This window comes from Coffea eugenioides, chromosome 4, assembly GCF_003713205.1.
Source record: "Coffea eugenioides isolate CCC68of chromosome 4, Ceug_1.0, whole genome shotgun sequence".
Taxonomy (NCBI): Eukaryota; Viridiplantae; Streptophyta; class Magnoliopsida; order Gentianales; family Rubiaceae; genus Coffea; species Coffea eugenioides.
The window spans coordinates 2,524,755-2,548,745 of record NC_040038.1 but is presented as its reverse complement, the minus strand read 5'-3'; the positions used below and the strand labels follow the sequence as shown (position 1 = coordinate 2,548,745).

The following is a 23,991-nucleotide window of genomic DNA, read 5'->3' as shown; positions in this document are numbered from 1 at the left end:
ATTGAGCAGCAACCTAACCAATTATTTCTTGCATGATAAGTAGTATTTCGTTCGTAGAACTTGAAAGCTTTGAAAGTCTTGCTAAATTCTGGATAAAATCCTCATTCACATTTGGGGAGAACTTTAGTTTAACTACTTAATATGATATTGTTTGCAACTTAAAAAGAAAAAAAAAATTGAACACTAATGTTTTGTTTTCCCTATTTGGCAGTGGAAGAAGAAAGGTTACAATAATGTCATTATATGCCTGTCAAAATTTTGGCATTTGCAATTCTTTCCTCCCAAAAGTCAATTTCAACTTTTCGAGAATGCACTCTCAACTCCTACCAATTCTCAAAGAAGAATCCACTCCCTTGCCATTGCCATTCCCATTCCCATTCCCATTCCCAGCTGCGAAGATCTTAGCAATCTCCAATTGAGTGTTGGCAATGATTTCAGTCCTCTTGAGGTCCATTTCTCCCCTCTTGGCCTCGGATTCAGCCCTCATCCTCTCCAACTCCCTCATCGTATCCATCCGTGCTTGCTCTGACCTCACTACCACCTCCGCTAACAGCCTAATGCTCTCTGCAATCGCACAACTTTCCCTCCTCTGCTTCTTTTTCTCTATTCTCGTCTTTATATTTTTCGACTTCAGCTTCTCCTTGTCACTGTACATGGCCGGCGTGCTGCTGTCGGTGTCCGTGGCATTCTTGTCAGATTCTTGATCAGACAATTTTGGACCAACCCCGTCTTCCTGCAGGTATATTTTATAACTATTATATGTACAAATACATGAATACACTGCAAAACTGCGTACAAAGACTAACGTGCCTAGAAAACTTGTGAAAATGGAACTTTTACCTTTGCTCGCTCCTGAAATCCATGAACAAGCTACTAGTACTACGCTTAATTCAGGAACTTTTACCATTAGCATATGTTCGTTTGTAGTGATGAAGGTGTTACCATTAAAGTTCTGCGTTGCATTTCCTCGAGAAAAGAATAAAAAGGTTCTACGTGGCATAGGACCTTTTACAAAGGCCTTGTATCTCCCTAGCCTTGACTTTAACTACACAATTACTATATTAATCAGGAGTTTAATTAAGAGATTTACTACATCTCCAAGTATTATTGTTTTATATTTATTTTGTGTCAGCAGCTAATAGCTCTGCTTGACATTAATTTCTTTCTGCAAAGTTTTTGACGTTCCATGCTTCTTCATATGTAATAATAATAATTGCTAGTCTTAGTCGTTTGAGACATCAATTTATACGAAGTTGACGATTAGAACCCGCTGCTCTGTGCACGCGATATGTAGGAAGAGAGGAATATAATAATATCATGATCCACACTCACCTTGGCAACTCGATCAAAACCATTGGAATCATGGGAGTTTTGCGGGCAATTTGCGTGAGCTAGAGCTGGTGGAGGAGGTGGTGGATGCTGGGGTTGCTCAAGCAAGAGGAGATGAGGGTTGGAAGCAACAGGAGGAGGAGGAGGTGGTGGAGGCAGTTGAGGAGGCGGAGGAAGCTGAGGAGGCTGGGAAGGAGCATTTCCGCGCAGGAGGAGATCAAGGCGAGGATAAAGAGGCCAGGAGGAGGCATCAGCGGTGGCAGACTCCGACCTATACCTTTTCTTCATGGACTCGATCTTGTTCTTGCACTGCGTTTGAGTTTTGGGTGACTTGGTCGAATTAGCCCGAGCGGACACATGTTTGGCAACATCTTCCCAGTCTTGTCCCTTGAGTTTGGCACGGTTCCTAAGTATCCATTTGGCTTCATATGCTTCAAGAAGACTAGAAACAGCCCCTTCACTCCATTCATCCCTCTTTAATCTGTCACTATTTCCACCACCAGTATTGCTGCTAACTACTTGGGGTTTTCTGGGGGAGTGATGATCCTCTCTGTTGTTGTTGCTGCAAGTAGTGGTAGAGAGGAGAGATGGCTTCTCTTGGCTATTAGCTTCCCTGTCCATCTCTCCTCACTACTACTACTACTCCTGCTGCTATTCTACTAGCAATTTTCACCTGCGACTTTAAGCTGCTAACATGCAATAAGACCTCAAGAAGTTAAAACAATAATGCAACAAGGATGGCAAAAAGAAGAGGATCGCATAATAGAGAGCCACTAGCATTTAGAGGGAGAAAAAAAGATGAAAATTGGTGGCCCAAATAGTAATTGAAAAGGAGGGGATTGTAGCAGCATATTGATATTAGTGGGAAAGCCAAAAATGCTTTACTTTTGTCAAATGAGTCAATGATAGTAATCTAACTTTTGGTTACACTTTATGGTAGTGTTATCTTTTCGTATGTGTTGCAAGTTTTGTGCGCTTCTTTCATTGCTCGGTGTGGGTTTGGGAATTTTGGCTGTTAGCGTTGATATGAAGCCAACCAAGACATCCACCACTACCTCTGGTGGTCACTCACGTGGCCTTGTCTTTTCACCTTTCCTTTTCTCCTCCTCCTCCTCCTCCATAAGTCCTACTATACTAGGGGTACTATGAAATCCCTAATGAATTAATCTCTAAGAAGATTAAAGCTCAAAATCTCTCTTTTTTTTTTTAAATATAACTAGTAGTCTTTTAAATGATCACTAAAATCACTTTCAATAAAGAATAATCTAGGAGCAATTCATTTCCGATAATAGATGATTTCTCTTTTCAGAACTCCTCAAAAAAGGTAGAAGAACTCCTCAACACAGAGACTTCACATGATTTCATATTCAACTCCAGCTTAGTCAAAACCCATTTGGAAGCAAGCCCCTCCACTAGAACTTAGACAGCAGATAGGGTATTATTTGAAATATTATTTGGAATAATTATTGTAGCACTTTTTGTGATGTGATGTATGTGAGATAAAAAGGTGGACTGAAAAATGTGTTTATGATGCAAGCGAAATATTATTTGGGATAAGTTTTGTATCCAAACACTCCCAATTTATTAATTCCTGCTTTAAGGCCCCTCCTTTGTAACCCCAAAAAAAAAAAAAGGAAAGGAAAAGAAAAGGGCTTGAAGTTATCTTTTCTGGTATTTTAATCCAAATGCAAATGTTTTGGAAAAAGAGCAGGGAAACGGGCTATCGCATTCATAAGTGGTACCTTAAGGTTAAAAAAAAGGTTAAAATGTTCACTTGTGGGCTGTGGCTGAAGCTTCAATGGGGCCAAGATGTTGGAATTCACCAACCATTTGTAATTTTTTTTCCCCAGGGATTACTGTTAAAGAAGAGGATGCGAAATTTGTTTGCCCTGTCAGAATTGTTTCAACAGTTATTATTAAATGCTCCGCAATCCTGTACGTGGAGATACTTCAATGATTGCATCCCAATTCTTATATTTTTGGGCATCTACTCGATTCGTATGGAGTTTTGCCCCTACTAATCAAACTTGCCAGTGCTGTGAAATTACGTGAATGCTGAAGTAAAATTGAATGTTCGAGCTACCAGAGAAAACAATAATAGGTTTGTTAAGACAGAGAAAAATATTAATATTCTATACATTGATATATGTTGTCGAGCTTGAATGGATCATATTTGGAATTTAAAATTAAAATTTTATATATGTGACGTGAATCTAAATCTACTTGTCTATTAAGATTAATCCCGAAAAAAAAAATGAAGGGGTTCTTGTAAAATAGTTATGCACTTTGTTACCATTTTGTTATTTTTTGGGTTAAGGTTGGGGCACTTGCAATATCCCTTCAATGGTCGGGATTAGACGTGCAACAAGCCCAATCAAGACCGAGTCACTTTTGTGTCTCTGTTTCAGTTTGCCAAATACTTCTTAATCCTTTTTACTGGGCTTGGTGGTCCAGTTTTCCCTAGTACCGTGGAATCCCTAAGGCTCTAACGCTCCCCAATGGGCTCTTCACTAGGACCAACATTTCTTTACACAGGCATTAAAGCCCAGTTCTTAAGCACTCTCACCCATAAATCACCAAAAAGTTAAGTTCCATCCCTTAAATATTTTGTTTGGATAGAGTGTTATTTGAAATAATTACTATAGCAATTTTTGTGATATGATGTATGTGAGATAAAAAGATGAGTTGAAAAATGTATTTATGATACAAGCGAAATATTATTCTTTTTCTATTTCTTTTTTTTTCTTTTGCTTTTTAAGTTAGATGATTCTAATAATTACAGTAAAAGCTAAAAATTGAGTTCAAAATTTTTATCGTATACATTTTCTACTTTGGCTTCTCGGATATCAAGAGGTTACAAAACACTATTCCGCATCCAAGCTTTCCATAATAATGTATTCTGCGTCCAAAATAAAACAAACTTCGTCCAAGTTTCCCATAATGAAAGGAAAAGTTTTAGACACACGAAAATAGATTTATAAACCTGGGTGGAATCCATGACTTCATCATTTCAATAAGGTCACATAAAATTTTCTATTAGCATATACACTTTTTCTCTGTGGATGTTGAATCAGAAGAGAACACTACAGAGCATGACTTTTTTTTTTTTTTTTTTTTTATGTAACGGTATATCTAGTCTAACCTAACCTATTTTTACTCCTACTGGGAGGGTGCCTACTCTAGGAGGTGAGTCGGAAGAATCTAATGGAGATTGAACCACCATCAAACCAAACGGTGTACCACACCCACGTATGTATTTAGAAAAAATCTAATGTGATGGCCAACTCCTCTGCAGGGAGTTGTCTGTTATGTTTGGTTAAGTTATCCCAAATTGTATCCCAAACTCAAATGTCAATAAATGCGCACTTGCACAAAGATGACTTGGGGCCAGAGTTTGAAGAGCAAAGCAAGTAAAGTAGAGGGTAGGGCTGCAAAAGAACCAAGCCGCTCGAGCGCGGTTTGAGTCAAGTTCGACTCGAGCTCAAGATATTAAGCTCGTCGCGAGCTCGAATATATATATATATTTTTTTATTTTTTATTTTAAGTATATATATATATTTTATTTTAATAGTAAAATTACATATATATTCTTAATATTTTATTATTTATTAAGAAAAAAATATTATTTTGTTTATTTTTTAAAAAATAAAAATAATTATTTTTTATTTTTTTCGATCTCGAGTTCACTCGAATCAAATCGAGTTCGAGCTCGAGTTTGAAATTGTCGGCTCGTCGAACTCAAGTTCGAGTTCACTAAAATAATGTCAAGACTCGACTCGATTAGGCCAAAACACGACTCGATTCTACTCGTTTGCAACTATAGTAGAGGGACATCATTTTAGTCATCACCCAATTCCAAAATCATCATACTACTGCTATGATAAAACGTGCAGATTATGTTGCACGAGGATTCCTGTAACTATGTTCCCATATGTTTGTAGTATCATCCATCCCATCATGAATTAATTGTTGAATTTACACCGTAAAGAAACAGATGCGCCTCCTTTTCATAAGATAGATACTACTGTGACGGGAAGGGAATCCTACTCACGTGCCACAACCAGTCGACGGCTGAGGAAATGGGAAATGGGAAATGGGAAATGGGGAAGATGAATCCAATTGGATCAGATGCATGATTGATAGTCAGCTGTCACACCGTACTCACTCTGCCGCTCTGCCCATTTCATTGGCAAAAAGCAATTTTGGGGACATTCCCATATTTAAAAAAAGGAAGAAAAAACAAAGGCAACTCTGACACCAGCCACAAAACGACTGACCAAAGGAGAGCCCACTAGCCACTACGGCAACCTGTACAGTTTCATTCAGCTGAATTGCGTGTGCTGGTCCACGTGGCAGCGTCTAGGAAGAGATGAGATGGTTGGCATTTTCTTCTTTTTCGCAGGAAAGTCCCAACAAAATAAAATAGCTGGGGGTGGCTTGTGTTTCGGACCCTTTATAGGGAATGGAAAATGCGGAGTGTGACGCCTACTTTGTCTACCTTCTTGCGAGAACAAGAGGTGCGTAGAGAGGATTCTAAACGCAGATGACCATAATTTTAGATTTTTTGAGGGAGAGATAACCAAGAAATATAAGCCAAAATCCGTGACAGCTCTCATCGGAAAACAAAATAGTGGTGTTACTTGTTTTTATTATTATCTGTTTTGACGCCGGACAAGCCATTCATTTCTTAGATTTAAAAGAGGGCCTCCCTCTCTAGATATTCTTGGATACGCTTAATATACTCAAAACAAGTATCCTTTCTTGAGATTTTGCGCTGAATCGTGTATTGAATATTGATAGAGGAGGTAAAGGAACAAGTAAGAGGATTTGCTAAAAGTGATCGTGTCCCAACAGAAAGGATATTGCGTCCGACCATATAAGGAGAAGAAAAGATAAGTGCAAGGAAGATTACATACCGTATCAGGAAAAGACTGCCTGGTAAGATTTTGTTAGTCCTCCCGATATATAGTCGTGTTGTGGAATGAGAGTGGGAGTAGCTAGGTAGATGGATTTCTGGCCAGAGTTTCTCGCGGGCAGTTGGGGAAGGGAATTCGTGGCAGGAGGATTTGGAGGAGTAGCTGGGATTATAGCCGGGTATCCGCTTGATACGCTCAGAATCCGGCAGCAGCATTCCAGCAAAGGCTCCGCCTTCAACATCCTCCGCCATGTTGTCTCTAGAGAAGGACCCCTTGCCCTCTACAGAGGCATGGCTGCTCCCCTCGCCTCTGTCACTTTCCAGGTAACCATACTCCTCTTCTCTATTTCGTATTAACGAAATAACAAGACATGTTTGCCCATGACTCATATCTGTTGATTCCCTGGTCACAGATTCTGGTCTGCGGGTCTATGAAATGATAGATAATGGGTAGTACAGTTATTGCCTTTCTGTTGGATTGGACTGCTTATCTCTTATTTTTTTTGGGTTGGTAAGGTCTCTTAGCTTAGATATTTTATTATTCGAGAGGGGATAAAAATTCCATCAATCATGCTTGTTTAATTATCCTGCAGTTTTAGTTTTAAGACTATCAAGTTTTAAATTTTCCAAAAGTAAATTAGGAATGTCTTGTTTAACGAGTAAAAGTGTATATAGTTTCAAATCAGAGATTATCATGATACCTTTAAACAACCGGTTGTTGTTTGCGTAGTCTGCTAAAATCTACAGTGAAGCCTTAAGTCTCAACCTACCAAAAATGAAAAAGGAGTCTCCGAAGGAGTTTTTTGCTTTTACGGAACAAAAACTATGGTATACTAATACAGGCGAATTGCTGATGACAAGGATAAAGATTTGGCATTATTGTCTGTAAACATAACTTTTATTCTGATGGTGGCCTTCAGAAATGTCGCTGCCCATTAACTAAAGTCTTCTTTTTGCCCAACTAGTTCCGCTCCTTTGACCCAAAAGAAGCAAAATGGCAACCAAAATCAATAAAATAAATCCAGGAGATAAGAATGATACATTCACCATGACGAAAATATGAGGAGAAAGTTAAGAGAGTGGTTAGGACATGCAATTTCCTTTCTAGCCTTAATGACTGGGTTCTGTGCCTCCTGCAGAATGCTATGGTCTTCCAGATATATGCTATACTCTCCCGAGCATTCGACAAAGATGTTCCTACTACAGACCCACCCTCCTACAAAGGAGTTGCTCTTGGGGGAGTTGGAACTGGAGCTATACAGAGTCTGATGCTCAGCCCCGTAGAGTTGGTTAAAATCCGACTGCAACTGCAGAGGAATATCACTGGCAACAAATATTCAAGCATTCACAGTGGTCCGCTGGACGTAGCAAGAAGCATATTCAGAAATGAAGGTCTCAGGGGAATGTACCGTGGTTTAACCATCACTGTTCTTAGAGATGCACCAGCCTATGGCTTCTACTTCTGGACATACGAGTATATGAGAGAGCAGCTTCACCCTGGTTGCAGAAAAAATGGCCAGGAGACCTTCAGGACCATGCTCGTTGCAGGTGGCCTTGCTGGAGTTGCTAGCTGGATATCTTGCTATCCCTTGGATGTCATAAAAACCAGACTCCAGGCGCAGTCCTCAACTAAATACGGTGGCATTGTTGATTGCTTCAGACAAAGTGTTAAGGAAGAAGGATATAGAATACTCTGGCGTGGTTTGGGAACTGCAGTTACCAGAGCCTTTGTAGTGAATGGAGCCGTTTTTACAGCCTATGAAACAGCTCTGAGGTGCTTATTTACCAACAACGATCCAGCACCCATCAGTGCAGAAAATGCACTGTAGATAAATGCTGCTGGCTGTAGAAGTTCATCATCATGGCGCTATTACAAATACTCTACGACAGTCAATCAACACATTTACCTTTTTTTTTTTTTTAAAGATTGATGCATGATAGCAAAGCAAAGGAATGCAATAGCAGGGTCTTAACCCCAGGAGACCTATTAGGAATATTGGCAACACAGAACCATTGTTCTATGATGAACTATTGAACATTAAATTAATCTTGTAGATAATCAACCAATTCAACAAATGGAGTTTGCGCACTAGTTTAAATAAACTTCTCAAGTGAATGTATGCATACTGCTAAGGAAAACTGTCAAGGATATGTATTAATATAGATTATGGAGTACATCACTTATTTATTACATGTCAAAATCTACCAAGACGCGAGGCAATCAACTAAAGGCTTACAACAGAAACGCAAGAACTTCCTCTGAAGGCAGCATTACACGGCAAATGAGCTCCTACAAGCCCAAGCGGAGACACTCCCCCATAGTACGACCCTATTCAACAAAAAAAATCTCATCAATAGCTACCTCCACCACCACCAAATCGTTCAACTCTGTTCTCACTGAGATTTAGCCCAGCCAATGTATCCTCCAAAGCGCTGCTCGCCTCCGCCAAGATAACTGGATCATTGTAGTTCCTCACTGCCTGGACGATAGCCCGAACTCTCTTATAAGGATCAGGACAATCAAAAACATCTGATCCCAAGAACACACCATCACAACCCAATTGCATCATCAGCGCCGCATCTGCAGGGGTCACTATTCCTCCAGCCGCGAAATGCACCACCGGCAGCCTCCCCATTTGCTTCGCTTGAGCCACGATATCGTAAGGCGCTTGGATCTTCTTAGAAAACGTGAAAACTTCATCGTCATCCATGTTGTTCAAGACTCTGATATCCCCCATCACTTTTCTCACATTGCCAACCGTCTCAACAATATTGCCGGAACCCCTTAAATCTCCCTGGGTCCTTATCAGCGCCGCGCCTTCTCTCACTCTCCTTAACGCCTCCCCGAGATCTCGGCAGCCACACACGAAAGGTGCACGGAAATTATGCTTGTTAATAAAATGATCTTCGTCAGCGATGGCTAAAACCTCGCTTTCGTCGATGTAATCAACTCCAACAGCTTCGAGGATTTGGGCCTCGACGAAATGCCCAACTCGGGCTCTCGCCACTATGGGAATTGCGATGGACCCCTTGATTTCTTTGATGAGTGACGGGTCAGGCATGCGAGAAATGCCGGATGTGTTGGGTTCGGAGACGAGGACGCAACAAGCGCCGGCGGACTCGGCGATCTTGGCTTGATCCATGGATGAAACCTCCACAATTGCTCCGCCTCGCAGCATTTGGACCATCCCAACTTTGATGGAGAATGGGTTCTTCTTGGCGGCAGTAGCGTCAGTAATCGCACTGCCGCCGTAGACCGTAACGGCACCATCGTCAGCCATCGCTGCAAGCGTTTGTAAAAATGCCTGAATGAAATAAGATCAAGATGTCGCGCTGAGTAGAAGCTGTACGCTATTAGTTTTAGGACGCAAAATATGAAAGAAAGGGTATAGAGGAGCGAAGAGCTTAAGAAGAGAAGATTAGGGGAAATCAGGACTGGGGCGGTGGAGTGGAGAATGGTTCGCGAAGGTTCTGGCAGCTGTCTGTGTTGAGACTCGTGGGGAGGAAATTAGACAATGTGGAAAGTTCCGATCTCTCCAGACTCCAGGGATATTCTCTCTCCTTTTTTTTTTTTTTTTTTTCTTTATAGTACATTTTCTTGTCTTTTTTTTTTCCGCTTTTTTTTTTTTTTGGAAACGAAGTGCTACGTTTACCCTCAACAAACAAACTATAAATAATTAATAACTTCTCCTATTTCAACTTCTAATAATTTTTTAACTATTAATTTCTACTATTTTTTTATTTAGAAAAGTTCTACTTTTCTTTTCCAAATTTTCACGCCCACAAGGTGTATTTTTCCCAATAATACCAATTATTTTGCACATTTTGAGTATATACAAATTGCAAATATTGATCTTATCATCAGATATCTTTACGATAATAAAATCTATGTAGTTAGTTAATTTGTATTGATTTTATTTATTTTTAAATTTACCCTTATTTCTATCATTTATTAATCTTTATCTCTATTATCAACTGATACACAAATGTTACTCCATCAAAACTATCTCTCTCTAACGGTTTTTTTTTACTTTCAATTGTATATATCTCTATATAATACACTTTTTATTACATATTATATAAAATAATTATATTACTTGCACTATTTTTATAATTCTTCAATTAAAAATATTTTTTTCAAACACTTCCAAAAATATTTTACTTGCCTCTTGCATCCCTTCAAAAACTTTTTATCCCTTTTGAGGGGCCATCGTGCTCTCCGAACCGTGCTGGACAGTCAACCGTCACCCAACTACCCAACCCTGTAGAATTCTACTTGGACATGTCCTGGAATCCGCCAGTCAATGGTGGAAAGGAGACACTGTTCAGCTTGACTCGGTCCCTAAAGCCTAAAGGGCTATCAGCGGGCTTTTTATTTTCGAAAACTTAAAAAAGTCTCTCATGGCCCAATTATTAATTCAGAGGTGTCTAGAATTCGGCCTTGGGGGTCTTGAATTCATTTTTGTCGCTGTATCTTCTTTCTCATTTATAAAAATATATGCAAAGTTCACATTTCAATCCAGCAAAAATGTAGGTGACTCGGTACAGTTAGTGTGGCTTTAGTTGGTGAAGGATAATATATGGTACTGTAGTTTCTCGGTGAGATGAAGATGGTGCGACTGAAAGTTGTATGGAACCACAGCGAGGACTTCAAAGGCAATGTTAGAAGGTTAAGAGGCTCAATTTGAAGTACCAATAATATCACTTGCCATTACTACAGTCTTTTAACCTTTTTTTTTTTTTTTTGGATCATTACTGCACTCTTAACTTATTTGAGTAAAGTAAAAGAATAGGTCAGTTAGCATATTTACTGCTTAAATCTTCAAGGCAGGATTAGGAAAGATTAATTTTGTCTCCCTTTTTTTAATGAGAAATTAGTGATGACCGTGATTTGAATCAGCTGCCTGGCACATGTTCATGACAGGATGACAATATAATTCGCGAAAAGATTTGCAAAGGAGACAAATCCTGACTGACAATACCAATACTTAGGAATGACAATGGGACAGTTTTGGATTAGAGATGGCAATGGCCCCGGTTCTTCTGAGGGTACATGGAGGCACCTTCATTTTTTTATTTTTTTTATTTTTTTTGAGTCGATTTATTGCTAATGCTACTTCAAATACTACAGCTATGCTTGGAGTTGGAAAACAATTACTACTATAAACGTGAAAGCCCTTTGATTCTATCGTTCCATCTCATTTTTGTGAACACCATGTAGATTTGCAAGATGATTGGATAGATTGTGCTGTGAGTACTTGTGCTGTTCTGTCTGAGCAGAATTGAGCTACACCAAGTAATATATCAATTTGTAATTATATTACACTTCATGCAATTAACACCAAGTAAATACGTCTAACTCAATTTGTCATTTCCATCCACTAATTTCCCAATCAGAAAATGATGATGTCGAACTACAATTGACTAAACTTCTGCCATGTGGAGGCCGCTAATGTATAATTAGAGGCGACAGATCCATGATACTTGTGCCCATTTACCAAACCAGACACTAGTCTACGACAATTACTGCTTCTATTTTAAATAATTATTGTTCCTTATATGTATATATAGACACACAAGCACATAGAAATTCAATAATTTGGTTCCAAGAGGACAAGAAGCATTTGGTACTCCTGCAAGATATCCGGGGAACAAGGCACGTATATCTGCTTGCATCATGCATATACAAGCATTTGATTGCCAAACTTAAACTCGAACTCGAGTCCAAGTACTTTTTCTCAAATTGAACTTGAGTAATGCACTATTTGAATTTGATTTGACTTCATAGCAACCCTAACGGATGCTTAGGAGATATTATTTTTTTTTTAGTATAAATAGAATGGTTCAAATTCGAGATATCTCGCTTACACTTCTTCTTCCTGAGCTACTCAACCTATCCCTTCCCCCGATGCTCAGGGAAATCTACAAACTAATAGTATAGATTTTTCCTCTTATAAGAGGCAAATCAACAAAGCAGCAACCATTCAAATAAAAAGCCCGAAAAAGCTATGATCATCTTGCGCGGCTCATTAGAACTATGACAGTTGGTGATTTTGACCCAAACGCCTCTTTTATCTAACATTTGATTTTTTAATAAAGACCGATCTACCTTTTTTGTTGGCAAGTTCGGAAGAAGGTATTAAGGGAAAGTCACTCGATGTGGCTATTGTCTCTCAATTTAAATCTCTTCCTCTGATCGTTGGAATGGGGAGGAGCTATTATCATTCAGTTCCCTAACTGAATGCGGTGCTAGGGTTGAAACGCAGGGAACCGTAGCATGGGAGGACGTCTAATCCTTTTGTCGCCGGCAACACCGAAGGCAAATGAGTCAGAATGCTATGTGAAATGTGCGATCGACATAAAAATCGAATGCCACATTGCCTCAAATAAAGGTACAAAAGGCGTCCCCCTCTTGTTTGGTTTGGATTGCTTATTTTCCACAAATAATTTAATTGTTGAACTTTTAAAATAATTTTCTTAATACATTTTATGTTTATCTAATCACTTATTTACCTCACATATATTTATACGATAAAAAAGTGCTACCGTGTTAATCCCTCGGCCATATCCAAAATGAGACCTTCCACGGATATGAGACAATATAAGAACATACTTGGTGGGCCTTTAAAATCTGTGGGAGGCTGCGGCCATGTCCACGATATTTTCCTTTGTTCAAAGTCCATAATATTTTCTCTTGTCCCAATATCCAAATGTCCATTTTAAGCCTTGAACTTTGAACACCATAAAATGCCAAAACACGTGAATGTATCTCCGTTGGTGTTACTGGAAAAAAAAAGAAAAAAAAGAAAGATAGCATTGGTGTCCGTATAACTCCATTGAATCCCGTACGTTCAAAGGACTGGTGCCTATGCGGATCCGTTACACGTGTCCGACAGCACGGCCGCTCTCCCAAGTACGAAAATTTGAATGATAGGTCAAAGGCGGGTTGAGAACTAGTCAAACCGCCCTTAGAAGGGAAATTAGAACAAAATCATCCACAAAACGACGTAGCCCCACCATGTGGGACGGACTGGAGTTGGGTTCGCTGCGGGTCCCATTTTGCCGTCATCGGATTTAAACCAACCTGAGCTCTTTCACCGTCACACGTATTGCTCCCTCCTTATTCCCAAGTGCTAATCCCCTCAAATTCAAATTGTCTTCCGTATTTTACCCAATGAACCGGCAGTTTTACCTTAGTAGGTAAATTAGAAGGGTGAAAAAGTGAATTGCGCCAACTGTGCAGCTTTACGACTTACAAAGACCTTCTCAATTTTCAATATAATTAATTCCCTTGGAAAAATCATAGAGTTTTTTTATAATAGGCTTTTCAATTAGAGAGAGGTGAAATTTAAGAAATTGGGAAGGGAAGAGAGATTTAAATCAAGATCTCATAAGCTTAAACAAAAATTTATAATTAACAACACAATCTTATAATTAATTTTCTTTTTATTTATTCCATTTACAAATCATCCTCTCATCTTACGCAAACTAGTGGAAAATGCATATTGGAGCACCAGCATTCCCTAAACTAAAAAAAGATAAAAATCAAATAATATTCGTATGATCAAAACATTTAGTAAGACACTCGTAATAAGTATTTAAGCAATTCCACACCTTCTAATCATTATTTAATATATATTATTGTTAAAAATATGTTAACGCATTCAACTTTTGAAAGTATTTGAATTTGTCAAATTCGGGATATTTTCTGTTTTTTAACTTCAATGAGTGGTACTTGAAATTGAAAGGAAATGTGTTTCTAAAAACAATCCTTCATTTTATTATGCTTATAAGATAACTTTGAAATTCGAATTACAATGTTTAAACAACATTTTCTCTAAATACATAAATCTCATATGCATTATTTCTAGTAAAGTGCCACAGATAGTTTTCGAACAACTCTTTCAAAAAAAATAAAATTTTAAAATTGTGTTTAACCTCGTTTTCAAAAAAAAAAAAAAAAGAAGAAAGATAAACTTCAAAGAGGTCCGTGTAATTTAATTTAAATCTCATATAAATTTCTTTTGAACCTTTTTTCTTCGGCTGTCGTGACACTTCGAGTCCAACTGTCATCAACCGGCAGTCAAAAACTTCAAAAGCTTTTACTGCTGCAGTGAAAAAACGTTGAAATCACGACCGTTGAACGGCGAAGCTTCTGAGTGCGACGGGGTCTTCATTTCATCTTTCTCCAGTTCTTTTTCTCACGCACGCATAAAAAACTGAGTTGCGCACACACACACAACACACAGCACACATTCCTCTGCAACTTGACATCATTCATCTCATTAAATCATTAATTCTTTTTATACGCTTGAACTAATTAAAATTTAACATTGTAAAAATTTATTCACTTAATCGCCGGCGCTTTGGAAGAAGTCCTGATCGGAGCTGCAAAACGACATTGTTTTTAGACAGAAAGGACAATGAATGCCGTAGGAAGGCAAAGATCTGGCGCATCGACGGTGCATCATCAGCGGCAATACTCCGATAACTTCCTGGAGGCTTCATCTAATGGCAGATGGCTGCAATCAGCTGGTTTGCAACATCTTCAGTCTTCCAACAACTCAATGCCTCCGTCACAGGTTCTAATCTGCTGGATATCTCTTTACTTTTAGATCTGGTGCTTGGAGATTGTAGTTAAAGAAGCGTCTTTTTGATTTTTGGAAATAGGATTTCGGATATTATGGTGGAAATCAGGGCTCGAGAATGTATAGGGGTCCACAGAGGACATTCAGTGGGGGAAGTGATATCTTTACGGAGCCGTTGACACCGCCGGCAGCAAATATGCGGAGGAGGAATGGTGAAGAGGATGGAGTTTCGCCGAATGAGTACAGTCCAGGACTCTTGGATCTGCATTCTTTTGATACTGAGCTTCTTCCTGAGGTACATTTCTTTTTGCAGCAAAATAGTATCCTATCTACCCAAATTTTATTCTTTTTTAATGAATGCAATACTTGAAAGTTTTGATTTCAGCAGATTTATGCAACTAAAAAAAAAAAAAGAGTAACAAAGAGTTAAATAGAAATTGATTTTAACCATTGCAACATTTTCAATTTTCCGCGCTAATAATTGGTTTGTCCTTGGTAGAGTTGTTTGAGAAAATTCTAGAGGAAATTATGGCACTTAAACTACTAATTTAGCATGCCAACTTTCCTCTGAAAGTTCACTTGTTATGTACAATGTGCTGGTTTTTGATTCATGTTGCTTATTTTAGTGGAAGAATGGGAAGATTGATCAAGCTGCATTTTCTGTTATCTTTCTCTGTATCTCTGGGCATCGTGTTATCATATATGTCCCTCAAATGTACCTCTGGGCGTCAAGTTATCATATATACATACTTATTTGGTCACTCAGTCTTACTATTCACTTGATAGTGATAGGTAGATCAACCACTTGCTGGAAAATTTGTTTATTTATTTTTGCTCAAATGTGTTACACAAAAAAACTGTTTTGGTTTAGAGCACCTAGTGGTCAGAAATGTTGTGCGGGGGAAGATTCCATGATCTAATTTGGAAGCATCAAATGAAACATCTATCTCCTGTGTTTGGTATATGGACGTGATTTTACAATCCTTATAGCTAGACCGCTAACTTGGCTTGCCAAAATATCCGTACAAGAATTTGGTTATGTTTGAAACCTGAAAAGCAAGACCATGCATGTTAAAAGTTATGTATAGATTGATTTGATGTTGATCCCAGTTTCTTTTGCAATCTTTATAGTTGTCAGTACCTGGCCTGTATGATGCCTCTTCTATGCATCATTATGCTCGGGGCAGAAGCTTTGATGACTCCGAGTCATATTTTGGAAATAATAAACAGACCAACAAATTCCGGAATTTGCCAGAGGAGAATGTTATGAAAAGCTTCACTGTAGATAAGGAGAAGGCTAGCAATGTCGCAAAGATCAAAGTTGTGGTAAGTTTTTCCAACATGTTCTTGTCAGTCACTTATTGATCTTCTTGCCACTTAACCGGAAAAATATCAAGTTACAGTATGTAGAATTAACTTCATTTTGATAGATTCTATGGTGTCACATCATTTACTTGGAAAACATTAATTACATTTTAAGTAATAATGTTTGTCCCCAGTCCCACATTGAATCATTGTAGCCTCTCTGTGGTGTCCAATTTGCAGAGGAACATAGTTCTAACTGTGACCTTTGCCGACGGATTTGCTCATATTAGTTATTTGCAGGTGCGCAAGAGACCTCTAAACAAGAAGGAGTTGGCCAAAAATGAGGAAGATATCATAGAAACAGAGTCCAACTCTCTTGTGGTTCATGAGACCAAACTCAAGGTATGTGGCAATATGGTTATCTGAGATGGCTTTGCATGAACCAAGTTTAAATGCATGAAATAGTGTATATTTTCATTTTGCTGGACATCATAGTTACTTCTGAGGGTATGTTATCATATAAAAGAAATTTAAATCTCAGGTTCATGCTTTGAACTTATTCTTTTTGCTTTCATGACTTCTTTACTTGGTTTTGAGGGCTGCCTTCTTCTGGTTTTTTGTCAGTCTGTATTTAACTTGTTAAACTTGTTCTTAAGTTTGATATGTTGACAGTATCATGAAAAATTCAGAAGCAACCACAATTGCCTCGTCATAGCAATGTGCATTTGGCAATCTTTTCTATAACTCTGTCTGTCTGTCTCATCCCCCCCACCAAAAAAAAAAAAAATGATAAGAGAGAGAGAACAAGCCCAAATTCAAGTACTGTTAGTAATTTTTCTTAATGTGTCTACTTCAGTTCTTTACACTAATCTCCTGCAGCAATACATCTCTAAGCTGCATTGGTTTACAAACTCACTAATTGTGCTGATGTTTGTATGCAAATGATATAATACAACTTGCTTCATTTCCCTCCCTACTATTTATGTTCAAGTTGAAATGTTTAGATCTCAACATATTGCAGGTTGACCTAACAGAATATGTGGAGAAGCATGAATTTATCTTTGATGCAGTGCTGAATGAGGAGGTTTCAAATGATGAGGTAATGGGAGAAACTGAACAGATCCTTGGGAATAATTAATATATCACAATGTACTTATGGTGCTCGTGGCACCTTTTTAATTCCACCTCATATCATTTCCTTAGGTCTACCGGGAAACTGTGGAACCAATTGTTCCAATTATATTCCAGCGCACAAAAGCAACTTGCTTTGCTTATGGGCAAACAGGTATTAAGCTTGCATTTGGTCTGTTACATCTGTATTGATTCCTGAGATCCCTTGGTTTATCAAGCTATTTTTCTCCATATCAAATTTGGTCACTAAATCTCTTATTTAGTTTCTGCTTTTCTTGAAGTTGTTTCATAATTGTCGTCATTTCTTTCTTACCACAGTTGCCAAAGAAATTGAAGATCAGTACCTCTTGGGTTCCAGTTGTTTTATTTGCAAGCTTTGGTTACCTTTTTATACGTGTTCCTCTAACCAACGCATTAAACTATTTAAATTCGTAGTCCGTAGCTTTGCCAGCTGTTTACTACTGTATAATATAGCACATAAAGTACCACTTATAAAAGTGAAAGGATGTTCGCAATCTATGGTGATTAGCACTAGTTAGTTGTACTCTCTGGTGTTGTATCTTGATAACTTTGATCTTGTTTCAGTTTTATGGAATTTAGATGCTTAACTTCAGGGCCTATAGTTAGCAAAAACTCCCCTGTTTCGTTTGACTTGTACCTGCTGGGTGATATGCATTAGATGTTGGACTTTAATGTTTTCACACAAAAACAATGACAAATTTCTCTTTCGGTCTTTCACAAAGACAATGACAAATTTGCTCCTTTTGCTCTTCAATAGCATTCCGTCTGATGGCCCTCTTTTTCGGTTCCAGGAAGTGGGAAAACTTATACCATGAAACCACTACCCCTCCGAGCATCTCGTGATATTTTGAGGCTCATGCATCACACTTACAGGAATCAAGGCTTTCAGTTGTTTGTCAGCTTCTTTGAGATATATGGAGGGAAACTCTTTGATCTCCTTAATGAGCGAAAGTAAGCAGTTTGAAAGTGTTCTATACTGGAAATATATAGCTATTAGAATTCTTATATTAAGAAAAGACAAACCTTCTTTTTCTTCAGAAAACTTTGCATGAGAGAGGATGGCAAGCAGCAAGTTTGCATTGTTGGCTTGCAAGAATACAGAGTATCAGATGTGGAGACAATAAAAGAACTCATTGAAAAAGGAAGTGCCACAAGAAGTACAGGGACTACCGGTGCAAATGAGGAATCATCCCGATCCCATGCCATACTTCAGCTTGCTATCAAAAGGTCGGCTGATTGTAGTGATTCCAAACCTGCTCGAGTAATTGGAAAGCTATCCTTCATAGATCTTGCAGGAAGTGAACGTGGTGCAGACACCACTGATAATGACAAGCAGACAAGGTATAAACTTCTCCCATCTAGTTCTCAAAATTCTAAGGTGGTGTCATGTTTATATGGTTTGGAAACTAGGATTCTTGAATTAAAAAAATATTTGAATCATATGAACTCTCATGGCATTAGTTCATAGTCGCAAGAATGGACCACAGCCTATACCCTTAGTTATGCACAACTGCACATAAGTGATTTCCTTTGTTATTTTGTTGCTTGGTTTCCTTAGCATCATCCTAAACCCTTTTCCATCCTTTGGCATTTCACAGGGGCAAACTGAGATTGTTTTTAACTGGACATCTTCTTTCCATGATTGCAGAATGGAAGGAGCAGAAATCAACAAAAGTTTGCTTGCACTAAAGGAGTGTATTCGAGCTCTAGACAATGATCAAGTCCATATTCCCTTTAGAGGCAGTAAATTGACTGAAGTATTGAGGGACTCATTTGTCGGAAATTCTAGGACAGTTATGATATCGTGCATTTCACCAAGCTCAGGATCCTGTGAACATACTTTGAATACATTGAGATATGCAGATAGGTACCTGTAATTTTCTGCTAGTGTTAACTATCTGTGAGAAACTGCCACTCTGTTTTCTCCCTTCAACTTCTCTTATAAGTAATCTTCTCTTCTGATTCAGGGTTAAGAGTCTTTCAAAAACTGGTGCATCAAAAAAGGAGCCTGCATCTTCAACTGTAAATCTGAAAGAGTCAACCACTGTATCTCTGTCTTCAGGATTACCCCCTTCATCAACATATGAAGATGAGACAGGTGACTCATGGCCTGAACAAAATGATAAAGATGACTATGAGGAGGATTTCTATGAGCAAGAGAAACCTACCTGGAAGAAGAATGCGAAAGTTGAAGTATCAAGTTTCTCAAGCTTAGAAGATAAATCAAGAAGAGCCAATGGCCAGATGAAGTGGAAGGAACACCCTAAATCAGACACAAAAAACTCGAACCCTGACGATGATTTGAATGCACTTTTGAAGGTAAATAGACAAGTCCTACTGCACACTTTTTCATTGGGAACTGTGTATTAACTTTCTGCTTCCATTTTCTCTTGCCATCTCATTTCCCAGGAAGAGGAAGATCTTGTTAATGCTCATAGAAGACAAGTAGAGGAGACAATGGACATAGTTAGAGAGGTCTGTGATAATTACAACATCTGCTCTACATTCTTAGTCAAACGATGGTTTTAATCATAAACTGCCTGTACCAGTAATTTCAGATTAGAAGAAAATACCATTTCAGTTGCACTCTGTTGATGAACTCATTAGCTGTTCATTTTCGTAGATGATATATGAAATTAACCTGTTGCAAAATAGAGATGAGATGTGCAATTGCTGGTTTTACACTTAATGGAGATCTTATTCTTATAATAGTTCAAACTAATATTGATACATTTGATTAATTTAATAGTCTTATTTTGGCATAACAGATAATACTCCATTTCCATAACAAACAACTAACAAGAAGTAAACTGCATATGTTATATTACTAGCTTTCTGTTTCACAAGTTGCTTTGTTAAATTTTCTGCAGGAGATGAACCTACTAGTTGAGGCGGATCAACCTGGGAATCAACTGGACAATTACATCTCTAGATTGAATGCAATCCTATCTCAAAAGGCGGCTGGTATCCTACAGTTACAAAATCGTTTGGCTCATTTTCAGAGACGCCTTAAGGAGCATAATGTTTTGGTGTCTGCTGGTCGCTAAATCTTGTTTGGAGGTGCATATGGGAGTCTGTGGTGAGCATCCGATGGTCTCTTTGATTTCTGCAACTTTCCTACGATCGACTTGGAGCAAATTAAAATTTTTAAGTGGAAATTGCGAGCGTCAGCTATATCGCGATGATTGCTAGCTCATTTTATCTGAACTGCCTTTTCTTCTAGTGGATGGGAGGGTCTATATTTTGGATCCTCTACTTCCCTCTACAGTTTCAGCTGGTCTTGTCATTATTTGTCATTATTGATTATTATGATTTATTTATCAAATATACAAAAATCATGTAGCAGCTATTGTAAAGCTTCGCAGCTTTGTAATATCACAAAGTGAAAATCTCATGCCTTGCACGAAAGGCGATTGTATACGTTCTGAATGCTTATTTGTTTTATACACTTTTTCTTTTTTTTTTTTGCTCTTTCAACCTTAACAAATACCGCTCGTGGCTGGAAACCTTGGACAGGGAGGATCAGATGACGTGATCTTTTACATGGGCCTCTTTTGTTAGTTGAAAGCCGAACTTGCAGACACAGTTAAGAGGAAACAATGAAAATTTGCATGAGAAAAAACCTCTGGAGGACGGGTTTGTTAATGAATATTAAGTCTGTTATGTTAATAGCAAAAACGACAACAAACACACATACACGAACTCCCCAGGAGGTAGAGATGCACTGCTTAGAAATATATACCGTGCTAATAGCACTTCAAAGGCGATAGTTCACCTTCAAGGCCACTAGCCCCTTCCAGCACAACAAAGTGACAAAAGCCCATCAACTCCCAAACCGAAAAGAAAAACCTTGAACATAGCAATGGGAACTCTAATCACAAACTATCTACCTTTCAACGGAAATCAGGTGGTCGTAAAATAATGTGTTACTATCAGTCCAACGACATGGAAATTTTGGAAAATTAAATCCAAGTTTTTCAGTAGTTTACAAGAAGAAATAACAACTGTTTTGAGCTAGTTACTCAGGCACGCCGCCCATCAGTTCTAATGGGATCCCTTCTTTTAACCCGTTTCTTCATCATCTCTGCCCACCTTCCAAAGAGATTAGAATCCTCAAACTTCCCTGAGAATTTCATCTTTTGAGCCAACTCCTCCAGTATATCAGGTTTACCAGCTCGAGAAAAATCTGCTGCAAATTTATTATAATCAAGTTGAGGTGCTTTCATGCCTTTTGCTATCATTTCCTCCAAGAATTTACAAGCCTCAACTGATCTTCCCTGCCTTATAAGCCCTCTGATCATAACGACATAAGAATTTTCATCAGGACAACAACCTTTGCTATTCATCTCCTCCCAAACATCATGGCCCATATTATAATTCCTCGTCAAGAAGAATGATTTCATCATCATGTTGAAAGTGTGAATGGTTGGTTGAATCCCATTCTGGATCATCTTCTTATAAATCCTGACTGCATCATCTGGCATTTGCCTGTTTGCCATCAACTTGATTAGAGCATTGTACATTCGTGCATCAGGAGGATATCCCTTTACCTTCATCTCCTTCAACAAGCTATACACCTTATCCATTTTCTTTTCATTCCCATAGCCCGTAATCAAGCATGTGTAAGCCCCGGCATCTGGCTCGCATCCAGACCTAATCATTTCATCAAAGTAATCAGCAGCTTCTCTCATCTTTCTTTGTTTGCAAAAGTCCCTCATTAATATGGTATAGCTTCTAACATTAGGAGCTGGACCCTTGGCCTTCATGACCTCAAACAGCTTGATTGCATCAGACTTCCTGTGACCTCTCAACAACCCCTCAAGCATGGTATTATGAGCAACAATATCAGGCTTAAAACCCTTGTCAATCATCTCATTCCACACCTTCCCAGCCTCCATCAAGTTCTTCACCCTGCACCAACCATTGAGCAAAACAGTATAAGTCTGCAAATTTGGTGTACACCTATGCTCCAATTTCTCAAACAGAATCTGGGCCTCTTTTCCTAGCTTAGCCCTCCCCATGGCATCAAGCAAACAATTAATGGTCTCGACTCCAACTTTAAACTTATACTTCTTCATCAACTCAAACATCCCTATCGCCTTCTTCCTCTCTTTGGCCGCCACAAAAGCTTTCATAGAGATGATAAAAGTCTCCATAGTGAGCAACCCCTTTTCGCCCATTTCTTCAAGAAGTGACACCATAGTCTCAAATTGCCTAGTTTTCCCAAGTATATTCATCATCGCATTATAAGTTCTCGAATCGTGAGCATAATCACTCCTCCGAGAAGCCCAGCAGAAGAACCGAAATGCTGGTTTTCTAGCATGCTTAAACCTCTCTAACACATCCACCACCAAATCATGGCTCAAATTAATCCCAGATTCATCTAAAACCGCCTCCATGTTCCTATCCAACGTAAACAATTCGTCGATAACCTTGCATACTCTATCCACCTCATTGGGATCGGCCTCGGATTTCACACTCTCAGCAATATCACTATTCTCTAACTCGGATTCAACATCAGAATTCGAAAAATCCTCAAACTCACAATCAGTAATACTACAAAATCTCCTAAATTGGTGCCGATTGTTACTAAGGTTTGCAACAATCGAAGCAGTAGAATTAAAGGGTCCAGCTTTTCTCGGGAGGCCTAGTGGGAGTGACAAGTTTTCTTGAAGAGGAAAGAATGAAGTGGGGTGCGGCAAAATAAATGGAACTTGACAATAAGTACGACGGAGACTACAATCGTCAGGAGAATGAAGCAAACGAGACAAGGGCAGAGGGCTACCGTTAAGCAGCTGGTTTTGCTCTCGTCTTCCGCCTCGTGTTCCCCAATTGGTTTCCGCATGAAGGAGGGCAATGGAGGAGACAATGCGGAGGAGTTGTTGGGCATCGTCGCTTCGGCGGCGGCGGAGATTTGATAGAGTAGCAAAGACCGAAGTCTTTGAGTAAGGCCAGGATTTTCTCAGACACACTGCCATTTTTCGTCCTCCATCAATTTAAGCGGAGAAGCAAAGGAGGCTGTGGGGTTTGTAGAAGTGACCTTTTCAGTTTCAGATCGAATAGGCGGTTTTGGAACCAACCTGACCCTGAACTTTCAACGACTTTAGGCCTTCAACTTCTGTTCTGTCTTTACTGGTAGTAACTACCAAGCTATGTATGTGTGAATTGTGATGTTCCTTTGCATGCTTAAAATACAAGAAATTACCAGTAAAATAAAAGAACAGTACCAGTAATGGTAGAAAACTCTTCTTCCTATTAAAGGCAAATGAATGCTCTGTGAAGTATATGGACGAGGGAGTGGCTTGTTTTAGTCTAATTTTATTGTACAAACACCCACCCCCCCCCCCCCCCCTCTCCTTCAGGGCCCAAAAAGAGAAAAAAAAAAAAAGGAGGAACGAGAAAAAATAAAGATGTGTTTTGTTCTCAGATAGGCCTTCTATTTGTGGTTTTCATGACTAGTTTGTTTCTACCAGACAGGTTTAAAGCTTAAGCATGATGATTGATTACCTAATTCAACATGTCAACTTGTTCTTATCATGATGATTGATTACAAAATCAAATTGTTTGTTTGGGACCTATGTTTCATTCCATTGGATTTTTTTCTTGTTTTGACCTTTTCATTCCCAGCTGCACAGGATTTGAACCCGAAACCTTACATGACAACGGTCACTCCACTGGTTAAATCAAAATTCGTTAGTCTAC

At 38.7% G+C, this 23,991-nt stretch overlaps 5 protein-coding genes across 5 annotated transcripts; 2 read left to right on the top strand and 3 right to left on the bottom strand.

The window, feature by feature from the left end:
* Window positions 1-176: 176 nt before the first annotated feature.
* Window positions 177-2,222, bottom strand: LOC113768103 (formin-1). The gene is made up of 2 exons (XM_027312344.1): window positions 1,333-2,222; window positions 177-733 (listed from the first exon to the last, which is right to left on the bottom strand). The coding sequence occupies exons 1-2, from the start codon at window positions 1,948-1,950 to the stop codon at window positions 317-319; spliced, it is 1,035 nt and encodes a 344-aa protein (XP_027168145.1). The 5' UTR covers window positions 1,951-2,222; the 3' UTR covers window positions 177-316.
* Window positions 2,223-5,805: 3,583 nt separating this feature from the next.
* Window positions 5,806-8,320, top strand: LOC113768756 (mitochondrial arginine transporter BAC2). The gene is made up of 2 exons (XM_027313226.1): window positions 5,806-6,568; window positions 7,384-8,320. Exons 1-2 carry the CDS (start codon window positions 6,335-6,337, stop codon window positions 8,071-8,073), a joined length of 924 nt encoding a protein of 307 aa, XP_027169027.1. The 5' UTR covers window positions 5,806-6,334; the 3' UTR covers window positions 8,074-8,320.
* A 54-nt stretch (window positions 8,321-8,374) lies between these two features.
* LOC113768755 (pyridoxal 5'-phosphate synthase-like subunit PDX1.2) lies at window positions 8,375-9,787 on the bottom strand. The gene has a single exon (XM_027313225.1). It carries the CDS (start codon window positions 9,523-9,525, stop codon window positions 8,596-8,598), a length of 930 nt encoding a protein of 309 aa, XP_027169026.1. The 5' UTR covers window positions 9,526-9,787; the 3' UTR covers window positions 8,375-8,595.
* A 4,692-nt stretch (window positions 9,788-14,479) lies between these two features.
* Window positions 14,480-20,751, top strand: LOC113768685 (kinesin-like protein KIN-13B). Its single transcript, XM_027313138.1, has 12 exons — window positions 14,480-14,826; window positions 14,915-15,127; window positions 15,964-16,158; window positions 16,438-16,539; window positions 17,159-17,236; window positions 17,341-17,422; window positions 18,081-18,240; window positions 18,328-18,630; window positions 18,938-19,156; window positions 19,257-19,608; window positions 19,699-19,764; window positions 20,160-20,751. Exons 1-12 carry the CDS (start codon window positions 14,668-14,670, stop codon window positions 20,334-20,336), a joined length of 2,106 nt encoding a protein of 701 aa, XP_027168939.1. The 5' UTR covers window positions 14,480-14,667; the 3' UTR covers window positions 20,337-20,751.
* A 247-nt stretch (window positions 20,752-20,998) lies between these two features.
* On the bottom strand, window positions 20,999-23,470 carry LOC113767394 (pentatricopeptide repeat-containing protein At3g62470, mitochondrial-like). Its single transcript, XM_027311475.1, has one exon. It carries the CDS (start codon window positions 23,265-23,267, stop codon window positions 21,312-21,314), a length of 1,956 nt encoding a protein of 651 aa, XP_027167276.1. The 5' UTR covers window positions 23,268-23,470; the 3' UTR covers window positions 20,999-21,311.
* Between the last annotated feature and the right edge of the window lie 521 nt (window positions 23,471-23,991).

What these genes read in the sequence shown, in the direction of transcription:
- LOC113768103 (XM_027312344.1), bottom strand. Translation starts at nt 1,950, where the DNA reads ATGGACAGGGAAGCTAATAGCCAAGAGAAGCCATCTCTCCTCTCTACC. An exon ending in GTTTTGATCGAGTTGCCAAG is followed by an intron (nt 734 to 1,332) that starts GTGAGTGTGGAT and finishes ATATACCTGCAG; the next exon opens with GAAGACGGGGTTGGTCCAAA.
- LOC113767394 (XM_027311475.1), bottom strand. Translation starts at nt 23,267, where the DNA reads ATGGCAGTGTGTCTGAGAAAATCCTGGCCTTACTCAAAGACTTCGGTC.
- LOC113768685 (XM_027313138.1), top strand. Translation starts at nt 14,668, where the DNA reads ATGAATGCCGTAGGAAGGCAAAGATCTGGCGCATCGACGGTGCATCAT. An exon ending in AGGAGGTTTCAAATGATGAG is followed by an intron (nt 17,237 to 17,340) that starts GTAATGGGAGAA and finishes TCATTTCCTTAG; the next exon opens with GTCTACCGGGAAACTGTGGA. An exon ending in GATAATGACAAGCAGACAAG is followed by an intron (nt 18,631 to 18,937) that starts GTATAAACTTCT and finishes CCATGATTGCAG; the next exon opens with AATGGAAGGAGCAGAAATCA.
- LOC113768756 (XM_027313226.1), top strand. Translation starts at nt 6,335, where the DNA reads ATGGATTTCTGGCCAGAGTTTCTCGCGGGCAGTTGGGGAAGGGAATTC. An exon ending in TCGCCTCTGTCACTTTCCAG is followed by an intron (nt 6,569 to 7,383) that starts GTAACCATACTC and finishes TGCCTCCTGCAG; the next exon opens with AATGCTATGGTCTTCCAGAT.
- LOC113768755 (XM_027313225.1), bottom strand. Translation starts at nt 9,525, where the DNA reads ATGGCTGACGATGGTGCCGTTACGGTCTACGGCGGCAGTGCGATTACT.